Here is a 23,571-nt window from a genome sequence, read left to right as displayed (position 1 = left end):
CATGACACTTATTCGTTGTCCGTCTCCATCTCGTTTATCACGCAGCAATCATTGGATTTGTTGCTCTTCCTTTGTCCCCCATAACAGTGGGCATCAAGGAAACCCATGGAATCTTCTGTTTCTATTTTTTTTCCTTAAAGATAGAAGACTGTTCTGTTAAAGTTTTGCTTGTGAACTTACAGTTCCAGTTTACCCAAGGTAGATCCACTCTTATCCCACTAAGTGTGAGAATACGACACTAGGTACTGAAGGAATGGGTGTGTTTGGAAGATATCCAGACGTCAATCAGCCATAGTGAGGCAGAGAACGCCAGTGATGCTGGTGGGTCGAGTCATTTCAGAAGAATATGGCGCAGACCAGGAGAATTAAGGAGATGCCTCTGTTTTTTATAACACTCCAAAATACTTTGGCACAATTTTCCATCTTAAAGATACCAAGTAATTACAAGTTTTTACTGCAACCCGTACCCATATCCTTTTGGAGCTAGGGATGTGCACTGGCTGTGTGAAGCAGAACTGCCATGGAAAAGGTTTGTCCAGTAAGCTGCAAAATACTTAAACGGAATCAATAATCTTGATTATCATGAGACTCAATTCAGATGAGTGTCTTGCCTTGTCATGAACTACAGTGACAGACAGTAAATAAGGCAAAGTGCCTCATGCTTTGACTGTAATAGTTTCTACAGGGAATGTTTAAACACTGTCCTTTTCTGGTTCGAATTACGTTTGTAGTTCACGTTTACAGTCAATTATGTAACTGGCTGGGATTGAAGTTCCCCAAATGTTACCCTAAATTAATTGACTCCCACTACTAAGTATCAATCTTTTACCATCTTTACATGGCTGTACAGGTTAAAGTTGTTGTGCAGTAAAATATGTATACTTCCAGTTAAGATGGTCCTACTGAACACATGCCACAGCTCTCTGGTAATTAAAAAGTTAAGAAATCCAAGTAAAAACATCATTAAAAGTACCTTTTCTGAGGTATTATGTGTTAGGTTATTACTACAAACAGTGTTGGGGCGAGGAATGACGAGGTGAGCTCGTGGCAGGAGACAAGATGGTGTTGCAGAATCATTAGAGATAGAGTTGTATTGCCCGTATGACTGGCACGGGTATGAGGTTGGGTCACCCTGGGCTCCAACAGGAGAAGTTGGGGTCCGGGCAGAGGAGATTCAGTGACTGTACAACTGCCCTAAATGTGAGGTTGGATCACTTTAGGCGCTGAGCTGATTTGAAGAGCTTGAGAGTAGCTTCAGGCTGGGCAGTGAAATCTGGGCCTGGAGGAGTCACTGAGTAGCGTGGTCTAGGCCCGGAGCCTTTCGCTGCAGCAGTGCCCAGGTCCTAGAGCAAGAAATGATTCACTATTTAGACAATTTTAACGCTGGCCCAGATTGGAGGAGAAAGCCAATTTTCCTCACTCTCCGCGATGTTCCCTCCTCTCTCCAGGGCATCAGATACTTTCATACTGTCCGTTGTTTGGTCAATTACAATGCCAGCCCAGATAAACTGAAGGGACGGTGTGACGGGATCCAAGTTAAGAGCCGATTTTGCTCAGTCTCTGCAATGGTCATTTCTCTCTCCATCACTGAGACTATAAGGACTGCCCCAGGTGCTGTGCTTCCTGCCTGCTAATATGATGAACTGATAAGTGAGGCTTTGGGCCTACTCTGGGCTGCTCCGGGGTTCGGATCTGAGGACTCAATTTGGTTTGGAATGTAGTTGTTTGCTTCAATTGCTTGCATGATTTGTATTTTTTTCTTTCCCTTGCGCGTCAATTGCTGGTCATTAATTTTTACTTTTTTTTTTAAAATCGGGTTCTTTCAGGTTTCTTGCTTTGTGACTACAAAGCAAGAAACCTGAGCAAGCAAATATCAAGGCTGTACAATTTATACATTCTTTGATAATAAAGTGTACTTGAATCTTGAATCTCAATCAGTTCTGAATCTTCTGTTTTGCACATTTCAAACTTCAGGTAAAAGTAACTATGTACTGAAATTATGTAATGTCATTCCCATTTAGTTGAAATCAAATAAATACTCTATAAATAATTTCAATCTTACAATCTGTATATAAAATTACAAACAAGTAAAAATCTATCTAGCACTAGGCCAAACCAAGGTTTTATAATAGTTTAGAAACTATACACACTGGCACAGCTAACAGAGCTGCAGCCTCACAGTTTCAACAACCTGATCTCTGTTGCTGCCCATGTGGAGTCTGCATGCTCTCAGTGATGGCATGGATTTCCTCTGGGTATTCCAGTTTCTTCTCGTGTCCCAAAAATTGGGCAGGTTTGTAGGATAATTGGCCATCTTAACTTGCCCCAAGTGTGTAGATCAGTGGCAAAATCTTGGTGAGTTAAGGGTTTGGTGGTGGTTATAGACTAAAATGAGTTAGGATAGTATTAGAATGTGTGCTTGCAGCCTGTATGGTCACAGGGGCCAAAGGACACATTTCCATGCTGTATCTCTATGATTCTATGAACAAGCCTCCTTCTCACATGCCATCTTTTGACTCAAAGATAAGCATCCATAATTAATCATAGAACAGTATAACAGTATGACCTATGATAGACCTATACTTAGACCTATGATGTGCTAATGTATACAAACTCTATAATCGATCTAACCCTTCTATCCTACACAGCTTATAATCCTACATTTTTCTGAAATCCATATGCTTATAAGAGTCTCTTAAGTGTCCTTGCTTTTCCAAACTCTACCACCAACCTCAACAGCACATTTCAGACACCCACTCTCTGTGTAAAACACCTACTGTACATCTGACATCTCTCCTAAACTTTTCTCTACTCACTTTAAACAGATATCCTTTGGTATCAGCCAATGCTGCTCTGAGAAAAAGATGCTGGCTGTCCACTTTATGCCTCTCATCCTCCATCACTCCGAAGAGAAAAGTCTTAGCTTTCTCAAGCTTTGTTAAGAGGACATATTTTCTAATCCAGGCAGCATTCTGATAAATCTCCTTTCTAAAACTTCCACATCATTCCTATGATGAAGCAATCAGAACTGAACAATATTAAGTGTAGTCTAATTAGACTTTCATAGAGCTGAAACATTACCTTGCAGCTCTTGAACTCAATCACCCAAATAATGAAAGCCTGCACACCATACACATTCTTAAACACCTTAATGATTTGAATGGCAACTCTAAGGGATCTATGGACTTGGATTCCAAGATCTCGCTGTCCCTTCACACTGCTGAGAATCCTGCCATTAATCTTGTTCTTTGCCTTCAGGTTTGATCTTCCAATGTGTACGAGTTCACACTTCTTTGGATTGAATTCCATCTGCTCATTCTCTGCACGATTCTGCATCCTGTCTATATCCGACTGTAAACTAAGTTAATCTTCCACACTATCCACAACTGCTCTACCTTCATGCCATCTGCACAGTTACTATTTTCTTCTTACAATTTTGTGTTCTGTTTTTTCATCATTTTCTATTCTGTCTGCAGGAAGTCATATGCTCTAGGATTCTTTGATGTCTGCTTATTGCATATTTGGTTACTTGTTTAAAAAAAGATTAAATGTATCACCTCAGGCTTCTCTCCCCCAAATACCATGTGGACGTTTTTGGCAACGACCTGGTTCACTATTGACACCCTGCAATCTCAGTTTCCTTCTTAACCATGGACTGCAGTAATATTTTTTGTTTTATCTGCAAAATTATGCACACTGCATTGGTCTAAATCACAAATTGACTAATTATTATTAAAATCATGGGCCTAGTTGAATGCCACTGAAAACAGCCTTTTGGTCACAAAAACATCTGTTGACCACTAACCTTTGTTTCCTGCACTGGGCCAATTTTTGATCCAATTTGCCAATTTTTCTTGAATACCATGAATTTTCTAATTATTCTACCATGTGGGACCTTATCAGAAACATTTCTAAAATTCATAAGGCTGCAACACTGGATGAACCTCAATGATACTTCTTCAAAATATATAAGTTAACCAGACAAGACGATATCTTAACAAATTAAGAAGAACATGAAAAAAACCCTAGATGAATTCATGCCTTATTTAACGGTGATCAATATAGTCAATTTCCCACACTAACTCTTATGAGTTTACCGTAGGATTGTGGGATTGTAAAAACTGTGTTTACATTCCTACAATTCTTAGGCCTTATCCAAGGATTCCTGCTAACACTGCTCAGAGTCTCTAATATTTCTTCCCTTGACTCAAATTAACAATCTACAATAAGTATAGTCAGCTCTCCTTATCCGAGGGGGATTGGTTCCGGGACCCCCCGTGGAAACCAAAATTGGCGGATGCTCAAGTCCCTTATTTAACATGTATCAGTGTGGTGGTCTTTAGGACCCAGTGGAAACCCGGACTTTATTTAATATGTCTCCATGCGGAGAACATTAGGACCTGGTGCCGCAGCTCTGAATCTGCAGTGTTTTTGTTCATGAAAATAATCATGATCGCGATTGAAAATAAGGTGGAAGTAATAATATGATCGGAAAGAGGTGAAAGGACATCAGTCATTGGAAATGTGTTAGGCCACAGTCGGTCAACGACTGGAACAATTTTAAAGGAGCATGTGAAAGGCCCTGCCCCGATGAAAGCTACAATTCTTACTAAGCAACACAGTGGTTAAATTATTGAAATACGTACTTTTTGAAGTGTTTTATATGAATAGAAGGGTAAAATATGTACTATATACTAAGAAAAACATTTGAGTAACTGACACTAAATAATTCTGGATGTACCTGTTCTGACTTCAAATCCAACTTAAAGATGGACTCAGGAATGGAACACATTCATAACCCGGGGACTGCTTGTACTTTTAAGTCATTTCTAGATTACTTATAATACCTAATACAATTATACTGTATTGTTTAGGGAATAATGACAAGAAGATGCTCAAACGATGAGTGCTGGAGAGAGAACTTCCGGGTTTTCCCGATCCGCAGTCGGTTGATTCCACGCATACGGAATCCGCTGATAAGGAGGGCCAACCGTACATTTCTTCTACAAAAGTTTGGGCACCCCTGGTCAAAATTTCTGTTACTGTGAATGGTTAAGTGAGTAGAAGATGAACTGACTCCAAAAGTCATAAAGTTAAAGACGAAACACTCTTTTCAACATTTTAAGCAAGATTAGTGTATTATTTTTGTTTCATACAATTTTAGAGTGAAAGAAAAGGAAGGAGCACCATGCAAAAGTTTGAGATTTGAGCTCTCACATAACTTTTACCAAGGTCTCAGACCTTAATTAACTTGTTAAGGCTATGGCTTGTTCAGAGTCATCTTAGGAAAGGCCAGGTGATGCAAATTTCAAAGCTTTATAAATACCCTGACTCCTCAAACCTTGTCCCAACAATCAGCAGCTATGGGCTCCTCTAAGCAGCTGCCTAGTACTCTGAAAATTAAAATAAATGATGCCCACAAAGCAGGAGAAAGAGAAAATAGCAAAGTGTTTTCAGGTAGCCGTTTCCTCAATTCGTAATGTAATTAAGAAATGGCAGTTAACAGGAATGGTGGAGGTCAAGTTGAGGTCTGGAAGACCAAGAAAACTTTCCAAGAGAACTGCTCATAGGATTGCTAGAAAGGCAAATCAAAACCCCCATTTGACTGCAAAAGACCTTCAGGAATATTTAGCAGACTCTGGAGTGTCACTCTGGAGTGACACCTGCACAAATATGACCTTCATGGAAGAGTCACCAGAATAAAACCTTTCCTGCATCCTCACCACAAAATTCAGTGGCAAAAATTTGCAAAGGAACATCTAAACAAGCCTGACATATTTTGGAAACAAGTCCTGTGCACTGATTAAGTTAAAATAGAACGTTTTGGCTGCAATGAGCAAAGGTATGTTTGGAGGAAAAAATGGTGCAGAATTTCATGAAAAGAACACCTCCCAACTGTGCTGCCTTTATGGCAGTTATTTAATTTATAATATTTTCGCTTAGTAATTCGTTTGTTAGCATTTTTAGTTAAAGTTAGGATTGTTTAAGTAAATTCATTTGTCTGTAATATATCGCAGCTGCGATGACGTCACATCCGGGTTCGCCGCGTCTTGTGGGAAAATACCGGTTTGGGATAAACGCAAGGGTGGGGGTCGCTCACATGTGGCGCCACAGCGCTAGTTAGTTTTCTCTACGCACCAGAAACACAGTGAAAGCAACGCTGTAAGTCATTAGATAATCGATATGTTGAATTAAAATGTTAACGCCGATTCTGTTAAAAGTAACGATGGTTGATAAGGTTTATGTTTCCGTTAGTTAAAGAGTCGGGATAGTTTGTTTTGAAGTGTATTTAAAGCAGTCAATGGAGCAGGTAGATTCTGACTGTATGCTGCACTTTAACGTAATGTAGTTATTGTAGTTTTACCTTTGCAAGTATTCACGATGTAAATGTGATATTTAGAAGGAAACAAACACTGTACCAATCTTGTATTGTTTTATCAACAGTTTTCACCATACGTTAATGTGAAGAGTGAACAGTAAATGGTTAATCTTACCGTGACCTTGTTTTCATTGACTCCGGTTTATCTCGACGTTTAACTCGGTGTTACATTACACCCGAGCGAGAACGTTACAGTGAAAAAGCGGCATTATCAGGTGTTTCAAGTGCAGCAATGTCAACTCGGTCCAGCATCAAGTCGTTGCCAAAGTCGTCACTATCCTGCGACAGGGGCAGTAGGGCATCAAGTAAGGCCACCCAAGCAAGAGCTAAAGCAGAACTCGCCAATGTGTGAGCGCACTTTGCCAAACAAGAAGTAGAAATAAGAATGGAAGCGGCTGCCAGAGAAGCCGAAAACCAGAAGGAAGAGGCTGCCAGAGAAGCCGAAAACGAGTTGGAAAGAAAAAGGGTAGAGGCAAAGTTAGAAGTGCTGAAGCTAGAACGAGAAGCAGCAGCCGCCAGGGTGGAAGCAGAGTTAAGAGAAGATGCTGAAGAATGGCATGATCGGGTTGACGGAAGATCTACTTCAGAAAAGATCAGATTGGAACGCACAAGCGACTATGTCCAATCTCAAATAGAATGGAAGACTCTTTCTTCCTCTCCTTACTTATTTAATAACGTCCCACTTCATGAGGAGGCTCTGAGAGGCCCGACTGCATCACATCCATCCAAGGAAGATAATTTACCCTCGCAACTCCGCGATGAATCCAGGAATGAAAGGGCTCATGACCAGTACTTCTCGACACCAAACTTACCAGATTTGGGGAGAAGAGAGGCAAGGGTCGAATTCAGGACATCAAATTCCACAACAAATGTACGCCCCCAGTCATATACACGCCAACATATTTCCCCAGCCCGCATGCCACTTGCAGCCGAACCCGTAGCACGGTATTTAGCACAATGGGATCTCATCACTTCAGGACTATACCAGTTCGACGATAAACCTGAAAATTACCGTGCATGATACTCCACATTCACCAACGCTATTGACAGAGTCCAGCTCAGAGCAACCCAGAAGTTGGATCTTATGGCAAAATGGCTGGGAAAAGAATCAGGTGAACAGGTGAGACGCATTCGTTCAGTGTACATCAACAAACCAGAGCTAGCATTGAAGAAAGCATGGGAGAGACTTCAGGAGGGCTATGGAGCCCCCGAAATTATTGAAGCGGTGCTATGCCAACGTTTGGGAAATTTTCCTAAGGTGTCAGCCAAGGACCACACTAAGCTAAGAGAATTCGGAGATTTACTCATGGAGATTCAAGGCGCCAAAGAAGATAGCTACTCAGCTGGTCTAGTATACCTAGACCTCCAACCGGGATTAGACAACTCGTGGACAAACTTCCATTTGGGCTGCAGGACAGGTGGTTGTCCGTTGCCTCAGAGTACAAGGAAGAACACAGAGGCCGATTTCCTCCCTTCGAGTATTTCGCTAGGTTTGTGTGCAAGGAGGTGAAGAAGCGAAATGATCCTAGCCTCATAGGTCCAGGAAGCAGTACAATTTACACCAAGCCAGATAAATCCTCTCCGAATAATTCCAACGTTATTAAACCAGTCTCAGTGCTTAAGACTGAAGTCATTACAACTAACAACGACCCTAGCAAGAATTGTCCATTGCATGACAAACCCCACCCCCTCAAAAGGTGCAGAACATTTAGGGAAAAACCGCTTGAAGAGAGGAAGGCCCTTCTCGAGGAGAAAAGAATATGTTTTAAATGCTGTTCCTCGACCTCTCACTTTGCTAGAGAGTGTACTATCGCCGTGAAGTGCCAGGAATGTAATAGCACTAATCACGATGGGGCCATGCATCCTGGCCCGTTACCGCGAACCGACAATGCTCCTTCACCCCCACAACAGGACCGCGGGGAGGGAGAAGCTCACTCCAGGACAACTGTTGTCAGCTCGAGCTGTACAGAAGTTTGCGGTCAAGCTCAGGCAAGCCGTTCTTGTTCAAAGATCTGTCTCACTAAGGTGTACCCTAAGGGAGCCAAAGACAAGGCCATCAAAGCTGACGTAATTCTGGATGATCAGAGCAATCGCTCGCTAGTCAGTCCAGAGTTCTTTAACTTGTTCAACATTGAGAGTGAGCAGTTCCCATACTACCTTAGAACTTGCTCAGGCAACATGGAAACTTACGGAAGGAAGGCAGAAGGCTTCAGATCGAGTCCCTGGATGGTAAAGTCGTCATCTGTCTCCCTCCACTCTTAGGGTGCAATGAAATCTTGAATAATCGCACTGAGATCCCGACGCCAAGTGCGGTGCTACACCAGCCACATCTCCACCACATCGCCAAACACATCCCAGAGCTGGATCCAGAAGCAGAAATACTCCTGCTATTAGGAAGAGATGTTCTCCGGGTACACAAGGTTAGGCAGCAGGCCAATGGACCACACGACGCCCCCTTTGCGCAACGCCTGGATCTGGGCTGGGTGGTGATAGGAGAGGCGTGTCCTGGCAACATACACAAATCGACAGTTAACACACTCAAGACCAATGTGCTAGAGAGTAGCCGCCATTCGATTCTTCAACCCCGCACAAGTTCCATGTGTATCCAGGAAGCACAACAAGGCTTTAACAAGCACAAAGTAACTGACGAGACGCTGGGTCAGTCAGTCTTCGCTCAAACGGAGCATGATAATAAAATTGCTCCATCGGCTCAAGACGCCATCTTCTTAAAAACAGAGGACACCAAGGTCTTCAGAGACAAAGCAAATAGTGGGGTCGCCCCACTACCTTTCAGAGAACTACCTTTCAAGTTGGAGATTTAGTCCTGCTCAGGGACAAGCAAATCGCCCGCAACTGCTGGCCAATGGCCAGAATCACTGCTACATTCCCTAGTCGAGATGGACATGTCAGGAAAGTCGAGTTGAAAACTACCGACCAAGGCGATGTGAAAATTTACCAAAGGCCAGTTACAGAAGTCATTCTACTTCTACCTAATGACTGATTTAGAGACTGAAGTTTTGTATTATGTTCATTGTGACCTTACGAAGGTCAAGCGGGGAGTGTGCTGCCTTTATGGCAGTTATTTAGTTTATAATATTTTCGCTTAGTAATTCGTTTGTTAGCATTTTTAGTTAAAGTTAGGATTGTTTAAGTAAATTCATTTGTCTGTAATATATCGCAGCTGCGATGACGTCACATCCGGGTTCGCCGCGTCTTGTGGGAAAATACCGGTTTGGGATAAACGCAAGGGTAGGGGTCGCTCACATGTGGCGCCACAGCGCTAGTTAGTTTTCTCTACGCACCAGAAACACAGTGAAAGCAACGCTGTAAGTCATTAGATAATCGATATGTTGAGTTAAAATGTTAACGCCGATTCTGTTAAAAGTAACGATGGTTGATAAGGTTTATGTTTCCATTAGTTAAAGAGTCGGGATAGTTTGTGTTGAAGTGTATTTAAAGCAGTCAATGGAGCAGGTAGATTCTGACTGTATGCTGCACTTTAATGTAATGTAGTTATTGTAGTTTTACCTTTGCAAGTATTCACGATGTAAATGTGATATTTAGAAGGAAACAAACACTGTACCAATCTTGTATTGTTTTATCAACAGTTTTCACCATATGTTAATGTGAAGAGTGAACAGTAAATGGTTAATCTTACTGCGACCTTGTTTTCATTGACTCCGGTTTATCTCGACATTTAACTTGGCGTTACGTTACACCAACTATTAAGCACGGGGGTGGATCAATCATGCTTTGGGCTTGTGTTGCAGCCAAAGGCACGGGGAACATTTAACTGGTAGAGGGAAGAATGAATTCAATTAAATACCAGCAAATTCTGCAAAACAAACATCACGCCATCTGTAAAAAAAAGAGCTGAAGATGAAAAGAGAATGGCTTCTACAACAGGATAATGATCCTAAACACACTTCAAAATCCACAATGGACTACCTCAAGAGGTGCAAGCTGAAGGTTTTGCTGTGGCCCTCACAGTCCCCCAACCTAAGCATCATCGAAAATCTGTGGATAGATCTCAAAAGAGCAGTGTATGCAAGATGGCCCAAGAATCTCACAGAACTAGAAGCCTTTTGCAAGGAAGGATGGGCGAAAATCCCCTAAACAAGAATTGAAAGACTCTTAGCTGGCTACATAAAGTGTTTACAAGCTATGATACTTGCCAAAGGGGGTGTTACTAAGTACTGACCATGTAGGGTGCCCAAACTTTTCCTTTGAGCCCATTTCCTTTTTTGTTATTTTGGAACTGTAAAAGATGGAAATAAAAAAGTAATCTTGCTTAAAATATTAAAGAACTGGGTTATCTTTAACTTTATGACTTTTGGAAACCAGGTCATCTTTTACTCACTTAGCTATTCACAGTAACAGAGATTTTGACCAGGGGTGCCCAAACTTGTATGCCACTGTATAGAACCAGTGTGCAATCAAACATGCGATATAAAAGATCGCAATACTCAGGCCATGTCATTTCATCTAAGTGCATCCGTCAATGAGACTGTTCTCATCCACAGGTCTCAACACATTGTGGGTGCATTATATCACTGAGCTTGTTCTATGATTTGTGCCATGTTTTAAAACAAAGTGGTAATTTCCCCCTTACCAGCCCCACAGTATTAAGGCATTTAAGTATTCTGTTTTCAAAATCCTTAAATCCATGCAAGAGCCTTAGTTGGTATTTTCTTTGAAAATGTTTTAGAGTAGCTATACAATTCACATTAAATATTGAAAAGCTCCCCTGAATAAAACTTTAACTTATATGCCTAATCAGCATGAACACTGATGTGAATTTACTATTAAAAAAAGTGTAGTGTGGAATCAGCATTCTCCTTGAGCAATGAATCATTGTGCAAATTTATCTCTATCTTACAGATTTATAAGAATCACACACGATTTGAGAATTAGTTGATGTTGCCAAAGGAGGAGTGAAAATGGCTCTGGAGTGCTTTGGAACATCATAATGCTATAAAAAGATGCTCGTTCATCTGAAAGATTACAGAAACATAGAAAACCTACAGCACAATACAGGCCCTTAGGTCCACAATGCTGTGTCGAACATGTACTTACTTTAAATTACCAAGGGTTACCCATAGCCCTCTATTTTCCTATGCTTCATGTACCTATCCTGGAGCCTCTTAAAAGATCCTATTATAATCTGCCTCCACCACAGTCGCTGGCAGCCCATTCTATGCATTCACCACTCTCTGCATAAAAGGAACTTACCTCTGACATCCACTCTGTACCTACTCCCCAGCACCTTAAACCTGTGTCCTCTTGTGTTAGCCATTTCAGCCCTGGGAAAAAGCCTCTTAACTATCCAGGCAAGCAATGTTTCTCATCATCTTGTACACCTCTATCAGGTCACCTCTCATCCTCCATCACTACAAAGAGAAAAGGCCAAGTTCACTCAACCTATTCTCATAAGGCATGCTTCCCAATCCAGGCAACATCCTTGTAAATCTCCTCTGCACCCTTTCTGTAGTTTCCACATCCTTCCTGTAGTGAGTTGACCAGAACTGAGCACGGTACTCCAGATGGAGTCTGACCAGGGTTCTATACAGCTGTAACGTTACCTCTTGGCTCTTGAACTTAATCCCATGGTTGATGACGACCAATGCACCATATGCCTTCTTAACCACAAAGTCATCCTGCATGGTCCTATGGATTGAGTGTCCTATGGACACACACTCCAAGATCCCTCTGATCCTCCACACTGCCAAGAGTCTTACCATTAATACTCTATTCTGCCATCATATTTGACCTACCAAAATGAACCACCTCACACTTGTCTGGGTTGAACTCCATCGACCACTTCTCAACCCAGTTTTGCATCCTATCAATGTCCCTCTGTAACTTCTGACAGCCCTCCACACTATCCACAACACCTCCAACCTTTCTGTCATCAGCAAATTTACTAACTCATCCCTCCACTTCCTCATCCAGGTCATTTATAAAACTCACAAAGAGTAAGGATCCCAGAATGGATCCCTGAGACACACCATGAGTCACCAATCTCCATGCAGAATATGACCTGTCTACAACCACTCTTTGCCTTCTGTGGCCAAGCCAGTTCTGGATCCACAAAGCAATGTCCCCTTGGACCTCATGCCTTATTTTCTCAATAAACCTTGCATGGGGTACCTTATCAAGTGCCTTGCTGAAAGCCATATATACTACATCTATTGCTCTTCCTTCAATGTGTTCAGTTACATCCTCAGAAAATTCAATCAGGCTCATAAGGCACGACTTGTCTTTGACAAAGCCATGCTGGCTATTCCTAATCATATTATGCTTCTCCTAATGTTCATAAATCCTGCCTCTCAGGATCTTCTCCATCAACTTACCACCCACTGAAGTAAGAAATAATCCTATTCTTTCTGTTCATGAAGATTAACAATGAACAAGTTTTACAGTAGTAATGTCAAGCAAATAAATGTCCAGCTAGGTACAGGTGTCCCCCCATTTTTCGAACGTTCACTTTACAACAGTTTGCTGTTACGAAACACCTACATTAGTACCTGTTTTTGCTAACCAAAGAGGATTTTCGCTTTTACGAAAAAAAGACTCTCACTTTATACATGTGTTTACCCCGTGAAAGACTACCATGACCATGAAGCCTTGTGCGGGCAGTTGTGTGTGCCGATTTTTTTTCTCCACATCGATTTTGGCTCACTGTCTTACCAATTTTGATAAGTGAAACTACATTGTACATACAATATTTCTACTTTATATAGGCTGTATATTTATCATATCATTTCTGCTTTTACTATATGTTTGTGTTATTTTAGGTTTTATGTGTTATTTGGTTTGATTTGGTAGGTTACTTTTTGGGTCTGGGAACGCTCACAAATTTTTCCCATTATAAATTAATGGTAATTGCTTCTTCGCTTTATGGCATTTCGGTTTACAAACAGTTTCATAGGAACGCTCTACCTTCAGATAGCGGGGGAAACCTGTATTGCTCTACCACTTCTTTAGAATTATAAACATTAGTTTTTCAGGATGTATATATCACTGCACCATTTATTACCCACGCTTCTTCCCGATTAAGCATACTCATTGGCCACTTTATTAGGTACACCTGCTCATTAAAGTCCCTTATCACCCAATTATGTGGCAGCAATTCAAGGTATAAAAGCATGCAGTCATGGGCAAGAGGATCAGTTGTTATTCAGACCAAACATCAGAATGTGAATGAAGTGACTTTGACTATCTGGTTTGAGCTTCTCAGAAACTGCTGATCTCCTGGGATTTTCATGCACAACATCCCCTGAAGTTTATAGAGAATGGTGCAAAAAAAAAACCACCTTGTTAATGAGAGAGAGTTCAAAGGAGAATGGCCAGTCTGGTTCAAGCTGACAGGAAGGTGACAGCAACTCAAATAATCATGCGTTACAACAGTGGTGAGCAGAAAAGCCTCTCTGACTGCATGACATGTCGAACCTGAAGTAGATGGGCTAGGGCTACAGCAATAAGAGACCACAAACGTACATACAGTGGCCTCTTTATTAGATAGAGGAAGTACTTTATAAAGTGGCCACTGAGCATATGTGGTGGGGAAGCATAGCCTTGAACTGTTGCAATTCTTCTGGTGAAGCATTCCTCAGCACCACTGACAAAAATTTCCAGGACTTAGACCTAATGGTATTGAAAGAATAGCAATATACTTCCTAAAGTAGATATGGTGATACTGAGGGAACCTGAAGGTGGTGGTGATGGTTTTTCTCCAAGCACATGCTATTCTTGTTATACTGGTTGGCAGAGGTCTTTGATATAAGATGAGCTGGTGGAGGAACATCAGCAAGTAAACTCAACAATGGTACAAGTGCTGTGCATCGTCCAAGTCTCATAAAGGTCAGGCTTTTTCCAATGGCAAAGGTTCACAAAACAGTGTTGAGTTTCCCTGTGCGATGCTTTATATATTTTCAGATATTCAAGGAATTGAGATGGTTAAGAAGCACAGGTAAGTAGGACTTGGGCAAGATATAGGTCATGATCTTATTGAATTGGAAGGTAGGCATGCAGGCCCGTTTCTGCTTTAATTGTTTATGTCACATGCCAATTACGGACATTGTTCAGGGAAGTCAGCATGGGTTTATTAAAAAAAAAGCTCACGCTAGACAAATTTGGTTACATTATTCCCCACCCCCCCAAAGAGGAATGATGGGAGTAGTATATTCTAATGCATGGATCTTAGCAAATTTTCTTGACAAAGTCCTGCATGACAAACTAGTTCAAAAGAACAGAACCCTATGGATTCACAGAAAGAACACTTTGATCCAATTGGTTCAGGTGCAGGATGAAGAGAGTTACGTTTGTTGTATTTTTGGAAAGCTATTATCAGCGGGATTCCACAGAACCAAATTTCTTTAGATGTAAATGTAGGGGTAAATGATAAAGAACTTAGCATATGATAATATTGATTGCCAGCAAGGATAAAAGCTTGAGACCAGAAAAAGATACAGATGGGCTACTCAGTAGGGCTGTAAAAAAAAATCACAGATAGTATTTACATCTAGAAAAGAGCAAGGATGTGTACTTGCCAACATGCATTATGGTAAGTGAATATAAAATAAATAGCAAAACATTGGGAAATATGGAAGAACAGAGGATTACATTATGATTAAAAAGACATTGGCTTTCCCAGGGCTAGAGTTGCTTGTCAAACTGAGCAGCTGGGAAGTTTGGGTGGCATTAGAGACAATTAATGGTTGGAACTTTTGGAATATTGATTCATAGAGGGTTATTAGGATGCAAAATCCATACGGCCTTGAAGTGGCAACACAAATTGATAGAGGGGTAAATAGGGTGTGTGACAGCAAGCATGCCTTTGATTAGGACAGCGAGTGTCAAAGTTGGGAAAATACACTGCAACTCTAAAAATTTTGGTTGGGCCACATTTAGAATATTGCATGTAGTTCTAGGCACCTCACAACAGAAAGGACGTGCAGGCATTAGCGAGGGCGCAGAAGAGTTTCAATGGGATATTGCCTGGACCAGAGTGCACCAGCTATAAGAGGAGCAAATCATAAACACAAGAAATTCTGCAGATGCTGGAAATCCAAAGCAACACACATAAAATGCTGGAGGAAGTCAGCAGGTCAGGCAGCACCTATGGAAATGCATAAACTGTCAACATTTCAGGCTGAGACCCTTCTTCAGGGCTGGAAAGGAAGGGTCTCGGCTGTTTATTCATTTCCATACATGCTGCTTCCTAACCTGCTGAGCGCCTCCAGCATTTTGTGTGTGTAGCTCCAAGAGGAGGTTAGCAAACTCTGATTGTTTTCTCTGGAGGGTCAGAGGCTGATGAGAAATCTGATTGAAGTATATCAAACGATGAGGAGGCATTGATAAGGTGGATAGTCAACACTACATTTCCCATGATGGAAATGCAAAAAAACACTAGAGGGCATAGCTTTAAAGTGAAAGGGAGGAAAGATTCAACAAGATGTGTGAGGCACATTTTTTCTGTGTTTTTTTTAAAATAAGCACAGACTGGTAAGTTCCTGGAACCTGCTGCCAGAGAGGAGTGGTAGAAGCTCATACAATAGCAACAATTAAGAGGTATTTAGACAGACACATGAACAGGCATGGAATAGAAATATATTGATCACATGCAGGTAGAAAGGCTTAGTTTAGACCGGCAGCGTGGTCACATGGTGAGCCAAAGTGCCTAATCTGATGATGTTCTATGTTCTATATACTACGTGTCATACTTATCAGCACTTACACAAGGCTTCTTTGTGCTCCCAATAAATGAACTTGAAGTTGAGGTTCTCAGAACCATCCCAAATCAAATGTTTGTTTTCTATTTTAAGTAGCCATTGGTCCAGGATTCTCACAGGTCAGTGGGGATGTTACATTCCTCCCCCACCCCCCACCCCCACCACAAGAAAGGATGGTGAAACAGAAGTCTTTAAAGCACTAACAACACCCTGATATATAGCTGGAGAGATGAGACATACACACTTACCAAGTGCAAGAGGGTGAGATTAGGATATGTAGCTTTTTTTTTGACGAGCACAGAAATAGTGGCCTTGGCCTGGGTTATAAAACGTCAGATTCTGTATCAAGAAGATGGTCTGCTATTGGTCTACTCTGGCATAAATGGATTTTCAACACATGCTTTGTTAACTTTGGAGTTGTACAAAGAAGGCTCAAAAGAGATGTGCATTGCAAGCTGCTTCTTTCCCTGCACAGAGCACGGACTTCCGCGGAGTGTGGGTAGAGTCAGAAACAACAGAGGGATTTTAAAAGACACTTCGATATTGAGACATGAATATGCAGAGAATGGAGGTTTATGGAACACAAATAGGCAGAAGGGATTAGGTGTTATTAGTTTAAATTCATTTGGCACAACATCATGGGCTGAGCAGCCTGTTCCCAGTGCTGCACTAGTCTATGTTCTAGGTTTTAAATTTTTTGTTTTGATCTTTAGTTTCTCGGGGGGAAAATATTCAATTCTTATGATAACATCCACTTATTACTGTTTGCACACATAAATCTACTGGAGGAATTTCACAAGTATAATCGGTATAACAGCTACAGAAAACAAACTTTCCATAGCAAGCCCACATGATTAGACAAATTCATCTGGTTTAATTCTTATTATTTGCCTTGCTCATCTCGTCTTTCATATGCCCTGTGTCTGTAGTCCCATAAATGATTTTACAGCTATCTCACTGATATATAAAACAGCAGTGACACGTTCCAATTAGCCATTGGAGATCTCTAACACTTTAATCATGGTCTACCAGCTCCCATATATACTATCAACAACCTACAAATGTAAAGTTTTGACACTGCTGTTAGAATGAATTTAATTAGCACCAGTACATCCTGTTACTTGAAATGAGCCATTCTACATAGAAAAGTTAAAAATGAATAACATTCTTTCTTTTTGTAGATTAATTGCTAATTATGGAGTTCTTAACCAAAAGCAAAAGAGATCCAGTCCAAATTGTTTGAGATTAAGAATAGGGATAAATTTAGACTGTAGATCAATGGCTTTTTAATACATGTTATTTGTATGTATTCTTCAAGTGGCAAGAGCTGTTGGCTTACAGATCCTGCAAAACAAGTTCAACCCCAATCATCAATGCTGTCAAGTGTAGTTTGCATGTGGTTTCCATTCACATTGACAAGCCACGTGGGTTGACAAGTTAACTAGCCACTGTAAATTGCCCCTAGTTTGTAGATAAGTGGTAGAATCTGGGGCATGTGTGACGAATACATGGATCAGGGTAGAGTTAACATAATAAGTGTATATGGACGTGATGGTTAGCACAGATTCAGTGGGCCAAGGACCTATTTTTGGCGCTGTATGATTCGAAGAAGCTTTTGCAATTCCTTTTGACTTTGTTAAAATTCATAAATATAGATTGACAAGTTACTTTATGAAGTTGAGATATTTTCTAACCATACAGCATCAGATTAGTGATCTTCTATTCTGCAATTTAAACTACTGAGAACATTTTTCATCAATTTACAAGCACAAATACACAGTAAGAATGTAAAAATTCTCCAACTTCCGGTAATTCCCTTCCCCTCCCTTCCCCCATCCCAGTTTCACTCTGCCTCCTCCTCCAGCTGCCTATCACCTCTCTCATGATCCTGCCGCCTTCTACTACCCATAGTGCTTTCCCCTTACATTCCTTCTTCACCTTTCCTGCCTATCCCCTCCCTGCTTCCCCTGCCCCACCCCTTGATCCTCACTGGTTTTTCACCTGGCACCTTTCACCCTCCCCCCCATCTTCTTTATAGGGCCCCTGCCCCCTCCCTCTTCAGTCCTGATGAAGGGTCTCAGCCCGAAACGTTGACTGCTTGTTTCCACAGATGCTGCCCGACCTGCTGAGTTCCTTCAGCTTGTTGTACATGTTGCTTTGACCCCAGCATCTGCAGTGTCCTTTGTGTTTAAAAATTCAGTTTGATGTGCCTTTGCATCTTACACTGAAGTGTAATAACAGATGAATTTTCATGTAACAATGAATGTACTATGAATAATATAAATAATACAGAGGGTGTGTTTAGATTTGCAGCCTTTCTGGACAGCTTAAGAAATTCAGTATGTTGGTGCAAACTGCAAAACTAATAAAATGATAAATTTTCCTTTGCATGCTCAGTCAGGTACTTCTGTAAACCAAGACAGATTCTCTTCCAATATTGCTAATCATTAAAGCTCCACCAAGATTAATGTTTCTCCCTTTTAGAAAACCAGGTTTCTTCATTGACTTCTTGATTTAGAAGGCTTCAAGCACTCAGCGTTCATCCATTTAGTTACTGGCTGATAGCTACAATTGACAGCTGCATTTTCCAGTTTTCTACCCTTCTTTGAGAAAAGCTTTCGCTGAGGTGGGCAGTTCTACAAAATCAACACAGCTCAATCATTTTTAATGTATGATCATAATTCCTACACAATTTTATGCATCCTTTCTATAATATTGTTTTTATAGATGGTATAATCTCATATCATCATGCCAGAGTTTATTCAGAACCAAACTGTCTGCAAGCATATTCCAACAGAGAAACATAAAACATAGAAAACCTACAGCCCAATACAGGCCCTTCAGCCCACAAAGCTGTGCTGAATATGTCCTTACCTTAGAAATTACCGAGGGTTACCCATAGCCCTCTACTTTTCTAAGCTCCATGTACCTGTCCAGGAGACTCTTAAAAGACCCTATCATATCCACATCCACCACCATCGCTGGCAGTCCATTCCACGCACTCACCACTCCCTGTGTAAAAAACTTAGCTTCATTCACCCTTTCTTTCACATTTTATCCACAGCAAATGGCCATGAGGCAGCCTGGAAAGGCAAGTAGGAACTGTGATGTAAAGGAAAGCAAAGGTTGATGAGAAAAACAAAGATGCTATTTTGGGGGAAAAAATGGCTAGGACTGAGTCGAGTAAAACAGCGATTAGGACTGGGTTTAGCAGAATTAGGAAGCTAGGGGAAGATTAAATTCTAACAAAGGTTAGCAAAAAAATATTGAGCTTGCAAGAATTGGGCAATAAAGAGAACCTTACCGACATTACCCAAGACTGAAGAAAATGCAATATCCTCTTGTTCATTAAAATTAATATATACTCCATTGAGAATAATATTAGAAGCTCTCATAATCTAAATCTTACTAAAAAACACTTCTTGCAGCGATGATAATAACAAGTTATTTGCTATTTGATTAGCACCAGTACTGCTTTTACTTGAAACAACAGTAATTCTACATAGGAAAGTTAACAATGAATGATAACATTCTTGCTATTTTGTTATATGTTATTCTATACAACATTTCCACATTACTGATAAATGGCTTCTTAAATAAAGTTTCCCCATTGCTCAAGTGCTACTATTCTCATTCACTTTGGACTGAGACACCAATATTTTTCCTCCTTGCAGGAAATCTTCTGACACAGAAATTGGCAAATCGCTGTGAAGTCTATAAATGGCAGTTTTTAACCATGAAGCAGAACTTCCATTTGTCTTGGAGAGCAACCAATATCTTCCAAGTGAGAAGAGATTTTTCTTTAAATAAAGCTTTGACCATTTGAGCAATAACCAGACGATTACTTTAACTTGGCTAGAACTGACTACCCGCCTCTCTCCCCACACAAATAAATTAATATTCAAATGGTTTATACCTACATCCTGCTTTTTTTTAAAAAAAATGCTGTTTGAACAGAATAATTCAGCTCTGGTCAGATTAATGAGTTAATTAACAATAATATTGTACATTGCTCTTATAGGCAAGATGGAAAAAAGTTTAATTGCATAGGTACACAGAAATGGCATTTGGAAAATAAAGATTATATCCAGCATTGCATTCAGTGATAACAATTCTAATGCCACCTCTGCTTCAGAAGGGAAAAAAAGGCTTGCCCTTTCCATCTAATGTCACTGAATGACATCAGTATCATTTCATATTTTCAGAACTTTTTTTAAACATACCCAAAATTTATATCATCATGTAACAGTTACATTGGTTTTTTTTGAAGGGGGGGGGGGAAGATGCATCATGGCAATTCATGTGAATCTCTTTAACATCATTATGCACTGATGTACTGAAACCAATCTCATAGGTAAGGAACAGAATGGGGGGGGGGGGGCGGGAGAACAGATGTGGTAACACATGGAAACTACCATACAAAATACAAAAGTGAGTCTTTTGAAGTTAATTGCAAAAGCACAGAACATAAAACCATTGCCAAATTAATGCAAGCAAATAAATGTTTCCATTAATATTCAGTGCAATTTACTTATTTGGACCCACTAAATGACCCATGTAAATAAACAAAATTTACCACAATTAAATAGCTGAAAACTAACTTTGATTTAGTCAATCATTTAATATAAAACTCTGCTGATGATCAAATTGAAAAATACTGTCAGTCAATAACCTTGTGTCCCTTATTAGCTAAAAGCATAGACTTTGGCATTCTTTAGTGATTCAACAAAAAATTGTTATTAATTTATTTTGTGCTACTTTAAAAAAAATTATAACTTTAATTTTTCAACAGCACAAAAGCATTTATTGAGTCACCGCAGAGGGTTGGTAAACCCGAGTATACTTTGCAGATTTATACCTGCTTTGATATCTGGCTACCTTATTACATATTTTGAAACCCTTCGACACAGATTAAAAGCAATTAAAAAATTGTAATGCTAGTCATGATGCAAATCAATTTTTTTTTAAAAGCACAAAATACTTGAGGGTAACAGAGTAGATGCAGGCTTGGTGAACACACCCCCCTCCACCCCCACATACCTATAGTGGCAGGGGACCACAAGAAACACTTCTCAGTGCTCAGAGGAGGTTGGCATAAACAATGCCTTCAGGCAAGCAAAGACATCCCAATGTGTTGATATCGGAAACTACAGTTGTATGTGCTGCGTCATCAACATAAATGAAGCACAGCAAATGTCTTTTAGTTTTCATTACTGCTTTCATTTTACAGATATTACACGATAAACATTGCTTCCTTTCATTTGATATTTAAAGCAGTATTTTTTTGATCACCCATTTTTTAGTGTTCTTTGACCCTGTCATCAAGGGAAAGCAATATTACCAATACGAGTTAGGTTTCAAAGTAATATAACTGAAAAAAGTCCAGCAAAGTCATTATGAATTTTGTATTTAGTTCTGGAGTCTCACTCATAAATTAGATAGGGTGATGATAAATGCCCTATTAGATAGGGTGATGATAAACCTTCATTCTCAAAACTCAAGAGATACCATTGGGCCACTCAAGGCTTGTTGAATTTACACACCAGAAGTTAACATTTATCAACTGCTCCAAAGATTTTAATAATGATTCAACATCTGGGAAGAAATTGTTCATATAGAAAATGTAGCGAATCCTTGCAGCAATAAATCTTTACTCTGTACATCACTGTTGTAAATACTTAAACACAAAAAGCTGTGTGGCATGTCAAGAAAAATATTGTAGTCAATAAAACACATCACTTTTCATGTCCTATCAATTCTTCTTAGTCCGTGGGAATAAAATATGCACAAAAAGTCAATATTAACAAATCTACACAAAAACATCATTGAAAGGGTATCACGCAATTGGAATGCTAAATGTACTTTAAATTCTAGAGATAACAGCACTTGGCAACAAACCAGTTTTGAGCATTATGGTACTTTCCTAACTGAGTGGTATTATTTTTAAAAAACCATCTAACTCGATAAGACCACAAAAAGCACATAATAAATCACAGAAGAAGAAAAAAATAATTGCTTATAGGAGGTATACTACGTAAAGAAAATAAAGATGTAAAAGATAACCTGTATGCTTTCTAACAATTCTCTAAAAGGTTACATTCACATGCTATGACTTCACTTTAGTATGTCGCGTTTGGTGTATACGCAGCTAATATTAAAACTTGTTATCAAGAACAGTAAGTGGTTAATCAATCAGCCATAAAACATTAGGCACATGAAAACAACGCATGTAAGTGTTTCATTTAAAACAACGAATTGATTCGTTTGTATTGGACACAACGCTACTTGGCTGCTTGTTAATATTCCAAGCTCAAAGACATTACCCAGACTCTACGAAATACGATTTCCTAGTTAGCAAAAACATACGATAATCGTAATCTAATAAATCTGTAAAATAGAAAAGGCAAATGTTTTATAGTCACCTGAAAATCCAATAGAGAACAAATTGCAGCCAGTTTTAATAGTACTACTATGGTAGTTAAGTACTGTTTTTACACTTTAAAATCTCTCAAAAACCACTTACCCAATTGACAGCAAACATTGTGAATGGACAGCAGCAAAGTCCAGCAAATGCAGCATGCCTGGAATATTTTTATTACCATTGTCATTAATTGATTGTTTTTGGTTTACTTCGCGACAACTAGTACTCAAAGTGATTTTTGCAAGGTAGGTGAAAAGGCGCCAAGCTTATTGCCCCTGCTTAACGCAGAGTCTACGGGTGGCAGCACCACAAGCGCTCCGCTCTGCTTGTGTTGCAGTAGTTACAAGATTCCTCAGACGCGGGCGATCGGAGCAGCTGGAGCGAGAGGGGGCGGGGGAGGAGTTAAAGGGCAGAGGACAGGCGCGCGCCACCTCGCCTCGGGGCTCCGCGCTCCTGAGCGGGAGCGCGCGCTCGATAGGGCTCGCGTTGGAATGGGCGCGTTCGCGGAACAGGGAGGCGAGCTGGCGGGCGCACGCCTGAGTTCGGGTCCTCGATGCAGGCACCTTTTTTGTCGTCTTCGTTCTTTACAAACATTTCAGATTTGGTGCACAAGAGTCTTTGAAAATATTTGTTTTCCGATTCCTGTTGGTCTCGGGATTTAACTGTTACTGTTTAAACTGGTTAGGATTTTTTTTTGTAGTAGATGGTCATCAGGTATAATTTCAATTCCTTCTAAACATTATATTACTTTTTTTATGCAGAACATTGTTTTCTGATGAGCATAGCGCCACAGCTTGGACCATAACAGCCATACATCCAACGAATATCGGACGTTCTTATAGCATCCGCAGACAGCAATAGTAGCCAGCCGGCTTAGAGCAACAATTGCTCCGTTCCCCGTCGCCAGTAGCTAATGCATTCCAAATGAAAGTGTTTTACAACCTTGCCCCACAGTGACCAAAGTTACCACGAGCAAGACTTCCGAACTGAGTTTTAAAAGTGGGACTTATTTCAATGCATTTTGTTCAAAATAATAG

At 40.3% G+C, this 23,571-nt stretch overlaps 1 protein-coding gene across 3 annotated transcripts in view; it reads right to left on the bottom strand.

Annotated features, from left to right (window-relative positions):
• vwde (von Willebrand factor D and EGF domains) overlaps positions 1–22,849 on the bottom strand; it is a 222,673-nt gene extending 199,824 nt beyond the window's left edge. For all 3 annotated transcript variants that reach the window (XM_073054145.1, XM_073054146.1, XM_073054147.1), the window contains exon 1: positions 22,637–22,849. In XM_073054145.1, coding sequence (XP_072910246.1) covers positions 22,637–22,721 — 85 coding nt within the window. In that variant the 5' untranslated portion in view covers positions 22,722–22,849. The remainder of the gene's footprint in view (positions 1–22,636) is intronic.
• Between the last annotated feature and the right edge of the window lie 722 nt (positions 22,850–23,571).

Source organism: Hemitrygon akajei, chromosome 8 (assembly GCF_048418815.1).
Source record: "Hemitrygon akajei chromosome 8, sHemAka1.3, whole genome shotgun sequence".
Classification (NCBI taxonomy): domain Eukaryota; kingdom Metazoa; phylum Chordata; class Chondrichthyes; order Myliobatiformes; family Dasyatidae; genus Hemitrygon; species Hemitrygon akajei.
The sequence above is the reverse complement of the archived record's forward strand: the minus strand, read 5'-3'. Positions and strand labels throughout refer to the sequence as shown.